Source organism: Saccopteryx bilineata, chromosome 5 (genome assembly GCF_036850765.1).
Source record: "Saccopteryx bilineata isolate mSacBil1 chromosome 5, mSacBil1_pri_phased_curated, whole genome shotgun sequence".
Lineage (NCBI taxonomy): Eukaryota > Metazoa > Chordata > Mammalia > Chiroptera > Emballonuridae > Saccopteryx > Saccopteryx bilineata.
The window spans coordinates 6,379,493-6,391,749 of NC_089494.1; the positions used below are offsets into that span (position 1 = coordinate 6,379,493).

The 12,257-nt window shown below is 44.8% G+C and overlaps 1 protein-coding gene across 5 annotated transcripts in view; it reads right to left on the reverse strand.

The window, feature by feature from the left end:
• Nucleotides 1–12,257, reverse strand: part of GIGYF2 (GRB10 interacting GYF protein 2) — a 138,427-nt gene that overhangs the window by 1,505 nt on the left and 124,665 nt on the right. For 4 of the 5 annotated variants that reach the window (XM_066233498.1, XM_066233499.1, XM_066233495.1 and 1 more), the window contains 5 exons: nt 9,232–9,435; nt 8,896–9,101; nt 7,692–7,846; nt 5,275–5,465; nt 2,341–2,488 (listed from right to left, as the gene is read on the reverse strand). In XM_066233498.1, coding sequence (XP_066089595.1) covers nt 2,341–2,488; nt 5,275–5,465; nt 7,692–7,846; nt 8,896–9,101; nt 9,232–9,435 — 904 coding nt within the window. The remainder of the gene's footprint in view (nt 1–2,340; nt 2,489–5,274; nt 5,466–7,691; nt 7,847–8,895; nt 9,102–9,231; nt 9,436–12,257) is intronic. The other variant, XM_066233497.1, reaches the window with a different exon arrangement.

Genomic DNA, 12,257 nt, shown 5'->3' on the forward strand with positions numbered 1-12,257 from the left:
TCAATTCTGGCCGAGAACTTGAGCTCCTCAGAGGCAGGAGGCTTCAGGGAGACCCCAAGGGCCCTCAGACACTTTCTATCACACTGTAGACAGCACAAAAAGATCCCAGCACTTTATTCAGCTCAGAGTAGTCTAAGCAGACCTGCAAAGGAAAGGGCTTAAGTTAGCAACACCACCTGACCCAAATGGAAGCTGCCTTGGACAGCAGCCCGGCACTGAAGGCGACAAGCAGCACTCACAGGAACCGCTGACGTCCGAGAGCCGAGTGCCACCAGCCACATGTGCGTAAGCTTCCCCTGAACTCCACAATCAGAGGCTGATAAAAGGAATTATTCACTGGCCTCCCTGGAAGGAGAGACTCCCAACAGCTTTCAGTTCACCCCCTGAATGAAACCCCGACCGTTCCAGCTGCCACTTGAAGATCCAGCAATAAACAAGCACTGCCCTCCGCTCTGAAAGCAGTTCTGTTAACGCCGAAGCCTCTGCCCCTCCCTGTTGTTCCTAATGTTCAATTTTTCAAACAAATACATATTTTAAATGTACCAATAATAAACAAAAATGCTTTACAATAAAAATAGCTTAATTACATTATGTTCTTGATTCAAAAATATCATGATTTGAAAACATAAACATGCCTATTTATGTATCAGCCAAGAAAGCTGTGGTACTAGCTACTTACAAGGCCTAACACTGGGAGAGGCTAGGACTCCAAACCCCAACCTGACTTCTACCCATCTTTTGTGTTCCCATAACCCACAAGGCCTTTTCCCCTAAAAATAATGAAAGGCTTAGTGTTCATATTTTAAAATATCGGTTCAATTAGGTGAGTATAAAAACTTAAAACACCAAACAGTCTATGAAATGAACTATTACTCTTTTTTCGTTACTGATTTTTAGATAGAAGGGAGAGAGAGGTTTCCCTTGGCATGTGCCGTGACCGTGACTGGGCAAGCCCAGGGTTTTGAACCGGCAGCCTCAGCGTTCCAGGTCAATGCTTAATCTACTGCGCCACCACAGCCAGGCTATTACTCTGTTCTAAAACAGGTTTTTTGTGGGTTTTTTTTAACTTCACATATATCTCAAGAACAGATAAGGTGTGATAAAAACAATAATGAACTACTTCAATAAAAATTAAAATGTAATAACACAAACGAACTTCTCTTTCACCGTGAGAAGACAGGCAGGGAGAAGCCTGGGCTCCGCAGACCAGACGGACAGCTTCTTCACAGGCTCACCCAACGCTCTGACACCCTGGACTTCCTCAGAAGCTCGCTCCACTCCCCAGGGCTCACGGTTTCAGCAAAGCCAACAATATCCCTTCTGCCGCCCACACCTAGCCAGTCTCCTTGTCCAGCCAATTCTGGCCCCTAAATTCCTCAAATCTGCCGAACTCCCCTCCATCTCCAATGCCAACTCCCTATTCCAGGCCACCATCGTCCTTCAGCTGCTCCATAGTGCGGCCTCCTCACCGGGCCAGGATCCCAACCTGCCCCCTCTGTCCACATAGTCGCTCTATTACACACAGCATGGTGTTATAATAAGCGATTTTACAGGCATAAACGAAAGGCAATTTTAACTTTATCACTCCACTTGAAGGAACACAGGCAGGCCACCAGCTTCATCAATACTGTTCATTATTCCAGAAACACCATCCCCATCCTTCCCACCAGTCTATCAAAGGCCACTTCCGGTGTCACCTTTCTCATGAAGTTGCCTGCTATGAAGACACTGGTCCTCAACGCGAGGCAAGAACAGCTGCTGGTAACACAGAAGAGTTGGAAAGAAACCAGGCCCACTCTGAGCCCCAGTCCCAGTGCTGGACAGCTGTGTGACTGTGGAAAGTGTTCTCAGTCCTCGGGGCAGTGCTTTGCTTATTGGTAAACTGGAGCATCACCTCACAAAGCAGTGATTCGGAGAACCACACAAGATATACACTGAGCTAGGGGAGATCAACAAATACTGCTTCTTTCCTCTGAACACCTGGACTGGATTTATGGTCAGTTTCCACACAAATCAGCATTTACATCTGTAAACAACGTTTACTATTCTGTTAGTATTATATTCCAACTAAACTGAAAGGCCTTCTAGGAAAATTCATATGAAATCTGAAGCAGACTTTGCAGTTGAAAACAGTGCACAATGAAGTCCCCGCACACGAGGCACACAGCGCTCGCACTGAGGTGCCCAGTGACACTGACTCCTTATGCGAACTGGTCAGAAAAATTAACTTGATACAAGAATTCTTTCCCTTTATGTAAAACGTTCCACCACGGGACTCGCACAGTAACTGCTACAACCTGCATCCCCCACTTCCAGCTGAGACTTTCGGCCTGTGCTCACCTAATAAGCTGGGATCTGCTCGGACCATCTTCTGTTTTTTCTTCTTCTTGCCACTCTGTACAGCCTCAAAATTGGGTTGCTGGTTGTTGCTCTGATTGGTCTGAAATACTGAATGGAGTGCACTGTGGTTCATCCCCCACACAGAGTCCTGTGAAACAAGATGGCACACTGGATTATACAGCGGATGGAGGCATGGCCCACCCTCAGACTATGGCTGACCTGCCTCACCCTTATTAACTGTAAGTTTCAAACAGAAGGCCTACCACAGGCTCTGGTAATAATGAACCCAGAGCAGCCCACTGAGCCACCCTTCCCTTCATTTATTTTCAGACACCCCACTTAAATGCTACACCTTCACAAAGCCTGTCTCAGCAACTCCCAGTGTTAGCCTGCTAGGGAGACAGACAGCATAGCAGTCAAAACCTCTTAGTACACACGGAGTATGTACCATCACTAGGAAATTCAACATTTAACAGACGAAATCACTGACAGACCTCTGCACTCTGAAAATTTGTAGCCTTCATCTACCCAAACTGGAAGATTCCTTTGTTCTCTGGGCCCCAGGACAGACAGAACGGGCTTCAGACCAGCTGGATCATGTTACCAAGCAAAGTTAATGTCATATACTTATTATCCCTATTGGCAATCCCAGGAGGGACCCGGTCCTGAAACATCCATACATTTTCTATCAACTGGTTAAACTAAACAATGGTCTATCAGGTGCTCACACTTACTTGTTGCTCGTATTAGAACAACTTATTTAAAACTGGACTTAAGATTCAATGAGTTAGCCTGGTCTGTGGTGACAGTGGATAAACATCAACTTGGAATACTGAGGTCGCTGGTTTGAAGCCCTGGGCTTGCCCGGTCAAGGAACATACGACAAGCAACCAACGAACTAAAGGGAAGCAGCTATGAGTTGATACTTCTTGCTCCCTATCCCTCCTCTCTCTATTAAATCAATAAATAAAAAATCTAAAAGACTCAGTGAACCAGCAGTGAGAACTCAGTGAAGGCCTAGCAGTGAGAAAGTGCACCCTGGCTCCTCACCTGCCCATGTCAGCACAGGGTCAGCCACTCTGCCAGGGCAAAGAGCTGTGGACTGCTATATAATGTCTTCTCTTCTGATTGCTCAAAATATCTTTCCTAGTGCTGTTTGTTTCACACCTTTCACTTGCCTTCAGTGGACCCCCGCTGGCCCATCACCCAACTGCCCTGTGCCTCACTGTATCTTACAGATCCCAGAAGTGACCTGTACAACAAACATTATCTCTAGTAGAGGAATTATGTGATTAACGAAGATGAATACTCCTAAGCCTCTCCCTGAGCTGTGCCAATTTTTCTTTCCAAACACTTGTACAACCAATTGTCCTCATTCACTGATTCCACATTTGTGAATCAATTCGCTAGAGGTCCACCCTTATCCACGGTTTTGTTTTCCGTGGTTTCAGCAGTCAACCACAGTCCAAATATATGAAATGGAAAATCCCAGCAGTGAACAATTCATAAGTTTTAAACTGCATGCTGTCCTGAGTAGTGTGTTAAACCTTACCATCCAACTCAACCCCGCCCTAGACACAGATCATCTCTGTCCCCAGAGCCATGCTGTGTACATACTACCCGCCTGACAGTCACTTAGTAACTAGTGCTGTCATCCGAGAGACAGAGACAGCATCTTCATGTAACTTTTACTAGAGTATACTGCTATAATTGCTCTGTTTCACTTGTTATTACTCTCTTACTGTGCTAGGTATGGAGGCACAGGAGAAAAACGGTATATATGGGGTTCAGTACTATGCAGTTTTAGGCATCCCCTTGGGGGTCTTACAACATAGCCCCCGAGGATAAGGGGGGACTACTGCACTCACTGCAATTTGTCTGTAATCCCCAAACCAAGAGGAGCAGAGCTTCTGGCATCACTCTGAGCACGCACACACACTGAGCCACTGAGCGGTGAAGAATCCGACTCATCCAAGGCGCACACTCCCAGGCAAGGCAGGTCAGAGCAACACCCTGCCCTCTCGTCTCAGCTCTCACAGTGTAGACAAGCACCTTTTCCAGCCTATTTACTGTCATGTTTTTCACACTTTTGTCCTTTCTGTTGCTGGTTTTGTTGTTTAAACAGCCCACAATGGTAAATGCTGTCTAGTTTTTTTCAACACAAGGAGCTGTGCTGTGCCTTGTGCACAAAGCGCGTGTGTTGAGCTGAGCCTCATTCAGGCCTGAGTTAGGTGCTGCTGGCTGGGAGCTCAGTCATCAACAATACAGGGCTGGGCAACAGTGGGGGACAGCTGCACAAATAAATAATGCAAAAATAATCATGTAAGAATAAACTGCGTCGTGCATACTCACAACTGTAAACCTACTACTGCACAACCCTCTATATTAAATAAAGCACCTTGAAAGAGAAACACATAAACAAGGTTACACACTGATCAGCTGACAAAAATGTGGCCAGCGGTTCACAGAGAGCGAGCCCTCTATTTACCCTCTGCCACCTCCGTGTTGGCAGCAACTCTGCAGAGCACACTCCCAGGAGTACCGAGACTGACTGTACCTTCAACCTCCCCACGGAAACGGGGAACTGCTGGGGCCGCGGAAAGTGGAACCTGAGCGTCGGAGAGCTCACCTTTGTAGGCTTCAACTGTTCAAAACCAGTGTTCTGGGCCTGAGACGTGTACCTGAACCAAGAGTAACAGGGCGGGCGGGGCACCTAATAGAGGCTGCATGGTTCTACGTGCTCTCTGAGAAGTTTGCCAAGGTTGCTGGAGACGTCATTTTAGAATAGCACATCTACCACATTTTACATAGCTTCGGTCATTTGATGTGCAAACCCGGTACCTCTGCTTTACTTTCCATCTCCCTGGCTGCTCAGTATTTTCGCATGGGAAGGAACGCTCGGGCAAGGGGCCTGCGCTCACTGCCACCACGTACCTGCGGCGGCTGTTGCGGCGGCTGCTGCGGCTGTTGCTGCTGCCTCTGGTTGGCTTTCTGTTTGGCACGGCGCTCGAGGAACTGCTTGGCAAACTCCTTGGCCTCAGAAGTGTCTCCTAAATAGGCCCTTATATAATCATGGACCTCATAAGGAGATTCTACTTCTTTTAGGAAAGAGACGAACGTGGGAACTACAACATGAGCAGGGAGAAGACATAAAGAGTAATAGTAAAATACCATATACAAAAAAAAAATCAGTTTCAGTTTTTAATATAATGTCACACCCAACACTGACATTGAATGACGGAAACTTAAAAGGTATTGTCTTAAATATCTTTTACCTAACTTTAGAAATAAAAAAATGTATGCTATCATTGCAATGTCTCAAATTATCTGAAATAGACTAGAGTCAAACAAAGACATGCTTAGCTTCCCTGAATGCTGTATCAATTGAAACAATTACTTGCCTAAGACTAAAGTTATTTTGGGGTCAATGCTTTTTCTTAAATTCAAACAATACTTAAGTGCTCTGACATTTAGCAGGCACCGTGACACATACTAATGATACAGCCATACCCGCCTTTCAGGTCACTGACACATCACATACACATTTAGAAGGAAATCAAGCAGAGTGGTGTAGGACAGTGTAAGTATCAGTTTGACAAGCATGGGTTTAAAATCTGACTCTGGAATTTGCTGGCTGTGTGACCTTGATGAGTTACTTAGCCATCCTGAGCCTCCATTATCTAATTTATAAAATGGGGCGTTTAAAACATCATCTACATTGTAAACGTAGTTTATAAATTGCAAAAACTAAGTAACTGGGATACGCATACCTTAGCCCCTAGAAAGTGCCTAGCACATGGTAGGTGCTTAATGGATGGTAGCCATTGTTATTATTTACTATTGTTTTCTCTGGCTCTTTTAGAACACTAGGTATTATTACAATGTTGCAAAGAGCCCTTCAATGCCTTCAATGTTCTGTTTTCTGAAGATCCTTAGTTTTAGATAAGACATCAGAGCTATTAGCTATGGCAGGGGTCCCCAAACCATGGCCCGCAGGCCACATGCGGCCCCCTGAGGCCATTTATCCGGCCCCCACCGCACTTCCGGAAGGGGCACCTCTTTCATTGGTGGTCAGTGAGAGGAGCACATTGACCATCTCATTAGCCAAAAGCAGGCCCCATTGAAATACTGGTCAGTTTATTGATTTAAATTTACTTGTTCTTTATTTTAAATATTGTATTTGTTCCCGTTTTGTTTTTTTACTTTAAAATGATATGTGCAGTGTGCATAGGGATTTGTTCATAGTTTTTTTTATAGTCCGGCCCTCCAACGGTCTGAGGGACAGTGAACTGGCCCCCTGTATAAAAAGTTTGGGGACCCCTGAGCTATGGGAATAGGCTATTAGCTATGGGAATTCCCCACACCAAGCCTACTGCCTCTGCTCAAACATTTGGAGGTGAGGAAGGGACTCACTTCTACCTAAGGCAGACAAGTTCTCTTTATGAACAGCTAACAGGTTCTTCTTCAAACTGTGCTGAAACCTTTTCACTTCTACATACTGGTTCTAGTTTTATCCTACACAAAATTAAGTCTACTGACTGTCATACAATTCCCACTCTGCCCCAAAGGCAGGAACAGAAGAGATCACACATTACCTCAACCTTCTCTTGCCCAGGTTGACCTCTGTCCCCACCATGACAGTTACCTTCCTTTGGATTTGGCCTGGCTGGCAATGTTACTCATAAAATGCGCAGTATGGGCCTGACTAGGCGGTGGCGCAGTGAATAGAGCTTTGGACTGGGAGGCCGAGGACCCAGGTTCGAGACCCCAAGGTCGCCAGTTTGAGCGCGGGCTCATCTGGTTTGAGCGCGGGCTCATCTGGTTTGAGCAAAAGCACACCAGCTTGGACCCGAGGTCTCTGGCTTGAGCAAGGGTCTGCTGAAGGCCCACGGTCAGGGCACATATGAGAGAGCAATCAATGAACAACTAAGGTGTCACAACAAAAAACTGATGATTGATGCTTCTCATCTCTCTCCATTCCTGTCTGTCTGTCCCTACCTATCCCTCTCTCTGACTCTCTCTCTGTCTCTGTAAAAAAAACAAAACAACAAAACAATAAACCTGATGATTTAAAAACAAAATGCGCAGTATGGGACCATGACTGCCTCTGTTCTGTACCTCGTAAGACATCCTGAGATAGCACTTTCTTTTTTGCAACCTTAGATGACCTATTTGAGCACCATATTATAGGACTTCTGTTACAAGTAATATTATATATAACATGAATAAAGAGCCAAAGTTCTTATGGTAGGTGCAGGACTCGACCTCCATTAGATCACTCAAGTTTGCCAACTTCTTTGTGGGTCCTGCTCTGCCATCCCACATGCTGGGTTTCCCTTCCCGATTCTTACCATCCAAATTATTTGCCGTATTAAGGGCATGAAGCATCTGTTCACACCACTGAGTAAATCCATCTTGGGCTTTATTTACTCCCTGAAAGAGCTTCAGCAACTTTTCTTCTTCTTCTACTTTCTTATTCTGCCGGTTAGACACACCTACAGATTTACTAAAGCAAAACAACAGGACGACATTATATTCCCAGAAACTATTACTATACAATTACACTACAACACCATATATACTGTCTTGACAAGTGGATTCCTATCCAATAATAATTCAATGCTTGGCTGCAAAAATTCAAATCTAGCCTTAGCCAATACATTCTAGTTTGTGAATATAGGGCTTTCTTTCAGAGAAATACTTAAATTCTTCCTATGTATGCTTTGTTAAGTTTTTAATTTTGCTAAGCCTCGGTTTTCTCATCTGTAAAATGCTACTAATACTTCTTTGGGTTATCGTAAGGAATAGTGAGACACTGCACATAAAGGCTAAAACACAGTGCTCTACAACGGGCAGATATGATACTTAGCATCTCATTCATAGCACATTAGGCCCTCACCTGAGAAGAAACAATCTGACAACACTACCATTTATTAAGTAGCTGCTATGTGCCAGGCACCTAACTACTTCACATGTACTCATTTAATTTTACAACTACACCCACAAGTTGCCCTTATCTTCATTTTACAGATGAGGCAACTCAGGCTCAACCAGATTCCCTTCTGCCCAAGGTCACATAGCTAATAAGTGGTAGTGCTGAAATTTCAGTTCGTGTATTTAACACTGAAACCCATGCTCATTCAACAACAAAGATGAAAGTGAAAGGTAACTAACACCATAAAAATAAACAGGTTTAAGGCCATTGCAAAGATGTTTATAACACTCAGTATAAGTAACTTGAAAATATAAAGTATAAGTAACTTGAAAATATAAATTTAGAGAAAAATGCTAGAAATTGCCTTGGAGAACTGTTCAACAACACACACTATTTCTAACATTTATTAAGTGGCTACCACGTGACAATGGACTAAGTGCCCAGCAGCAGGAGGAGCCCCGAATGATAATACAGATGTTTCCAGGGGGAAGAAACCAATCCCCAAACCAGGGCCTCATGTGCCTGGGCACAGATGGAAATACACAGAAATTAAACACCTTCCTTTCCCTGCCCACCCAATCCCCACCCAGGAGCAGAGGTCTGGTCACCCTGAGCCCTACCTGAGACTGGCGTTGTTTTTATTTTTATTCGTGGAGTTCCTAGGTCCCACCTCTTTCACTGCATCATCCCAGAATCCCATGTTGGAGTTTTTAGTGTCAGCATTACTCCAGATACTACTGACCAGGTCAGACGCCCACTGGTTCGAGGGACCAGTGTTTATAGAGCCCCAGACAGAATTCCCAATGCTGTTGTGCAGGTTGGAATGCTGTTAAAGAAAAAGGGACAAATGATTACAGTTAACAATATTAAAAAGACAAAGAGAGAGAGTCTACAAAAGGTAAACTTATCATGGCAACAGCCATCTGCAGAAGGACTGCTTAGGAAAACAGACCCACCGTACTATTCCGGGCTCTGTTTGGCTGCTGGTGCTGCTGCTGCTGCTGTTTCTGCATCTGCCTGGCTTCTTCCTGCTGGATCTCCAGGAGCGACTTGGCGGTTCCTGCAGGTTTGCTAACGTTCCCCCAGCCTGAGAGTTTCTGCTGCTGCTGCTGCTGCTGCTGCTGGAGGGCCTTCATCAAGTCCCTCTGCTGGCGCCTCTGCTGTTGCAGGGAAAGCGGAGCTAGCTCAGGATTCCAGGTGAGAACCACAGTTACAACGTCTACTACACTAAATGGAAGGTACATATACAGTAGCTTTACCAAAGTAAGCGCCCGACATAGCGCCTGTGCTGCGAATAAAGACAACCTGCCGAAGCTACTAAGGGGAAAGAAAAGGACCAAATTCAGAATTACCTCGTAAAAATTAAGAAGGGCTTCTGGTCAAGCATAGAAATGAAATACATGTTTACTTCCTAAAGCCCTAACACAATAACAGGAAAAAAATTGTCTTAAAGCACAAACCTATAAGGACAAATAAATCAATAAAACGTAAAAAGCTGGACAACAGACAGACACAATAGCCCGTGTGAGACCCAGTGAGCTGAAACAGAAGTAAAGAGAGCTCAGACACGAGCCCACTCCCTGCCTGGGATGCAGGTGGTATCTCAGATAGAGGGATGAAGAGCAGTGATGGAACCCGGACTGCCCATCCCGCCCGACACAACGGGCAGCTTTCTCCCCTCTCCACTCTCTCCTCTCCCCAGGAAAAGCTGGAAGTTTCCTCTTTGGAGAGGCTTAGCCAGACTGAGTGATTACTCCATGGGGAAGGAGACCCAACAAAAGAGTACACCTACAGATACCAACAGATGGGGGACCCTCAACAGAACAGCCCAGCTAGACCATTAGAGCGAAGCCCACCACGGTACTGTACATACAAGAACCTCTAAGCAGCTTTCTAGTGCTTATTCCTCCTAAATACGAACAAATAGCCCAAGTCCAATTTGACATAAGCTTCTAAAATGAAAGCCAAAAACCAAAAAAAAAAAAAAAAAAAATTCAGTGGAAACAGAAACAAGACAGGAAAATAGGAGCTCACTTTTAAAAAAATTGTCATCAGTACACAATACTCTTAGAAAGGTAAGATGGTGCATTCCATGAAACAAAAGTAAGAGGTTATAAAAACACAAGAACTTAGAAAAATTTAAAGTAAGGCAACACATGTTAGAAGTTCAATAGGAGGACTGAAAGATGAAAGAGAAATGACCTGTCAAAAACAGAAAAGACAAAAGAAAAACAGGAAAGAAAATAGGAGAAAATCAAATTCATTCCAGAAGAGCATGACCAATGATGGCATAGTAGACAGAGCCTCTACCTGGGACAGTGAGGTCCCCGGTTCGAAACCCCGAAGTCACAATTAGAGTATGGGCTCCTAGGCTTAAACACGATATCGACATAATCCCAAAGTCATTAGCTCAGTTGGAGACCCTGCCCCCCTCAACAAGGCACATATAAGAAGCAATCAATGAACTAAAGTGAAGCAACTATGAGTTGATGCTTCTCATCTCTCTCCTCCCTCTCTCCTTTCCTGTCTTTCTCTCAAAAAAAAAAAAAAAAGGCCCAGGAGAGCAACATGCAACTAACACTCAAGAAAAAGGGAACAGCTGTGCCACGGCCACCCAGATTTGAACAGGTAGCAGGTCCTGGACAGAATGCCTCCGGGAAAGAATGAAATAAAATTATCTTATGTTTCCCTGTGTGAGAAATGTCTATTGAGTGGCACTTCACACCTTCTAAAGAGTGCACAAAGACATAATGATTCAAAGAAACTTAATCAAATAAAAGTGAGGCAATAATTAACTTCTGACAAAGATGAACACCACCTGTGGTTCTAACTCTGATGACCACTATTACTATTTTTCATCTACCAGAGACCAAAATTATGTAACAATTTCTAGCCTTGAAGGGAGATGATATATATACTTTAATGTGCATCCATTTGTTGATAAGCTTTTTAAAAAAAATAAATGATTCAGGGCCCTGGCCAGTTGACTCAGTGGTGGAGCATCGGCCTGGCGTGCAGGGGACCCGGGTTCAATTCCCAGCCAGGGCACAGAGGAGAGGCGCCCATCTGCTTCTCCACCCCTCCCCCTCTCCTTCCTCTCTGTCTCTCTCTTCCCCTCCCGCAGCCAAGGCTCCATTGGAGCAAAGATGGTCTGGGCGCTGAGGATGGCTCTATGGCTTCTGCCTCAGGCACTAGAGTGGCTCTGTTTGCAACACAGCATCACCCCCTGGTGGGCATGCCATGTGGATCACGGTGAGGCACATGCAGGAGTCTGACTGCCTCCCTGTTTCCAACTTCAGAAAAATACAAAAAATAAAAAATAAAATAAATGATTCAGGTTAAGTTCAGTCTTTTTATTTTTGAAGAAGGTGGGAAATAAGGTAATTTTAAAGATGACACATTTTAACCTGTGTGATGAGTACACTGTGTGGGGCTATGTACAGACAACTCCCATGTCTCTCTGTGCACCCACGGCCTTCCATGAATGACACCACTCTAATCCAAAAATGACAACTTGAATTCTGGGAGACCAACTGACTGCTCTGCCTCAATCATATCCACATGCAGCACTCTTCGAGACTCCGCGACCCTCCACTACTTCTTCAGAGCCCCCCAGACAGCACTTGCTAACACCAGACAATCACTACCACAGACACCCTGCACTGTCCATCTCCCCTCAGTGAGAGGGCACGCTTTATAAAAGCAGAGAATTTTGTCTGTTTTAGACTCAGCTATATTCCCAGCTATAACTATAACTGAGAAGACACTCAGCGAATATGGGAGGGATGGAAGGATGGATGAATATGGCTCCTAATGCATACTGAACCGAACCATTAATCTTTATCAAAAACTATATTACCTGACCAGGTGGTGGCACAGTAGATAGAATGTCGGCCTGGGACGCAGAGAACCCAGGTTCAAAACCCCGAGATCACCAGCATCAGTTTAGTGTTGCTGGCTTGAACCCAAGGTCACTGGCTTG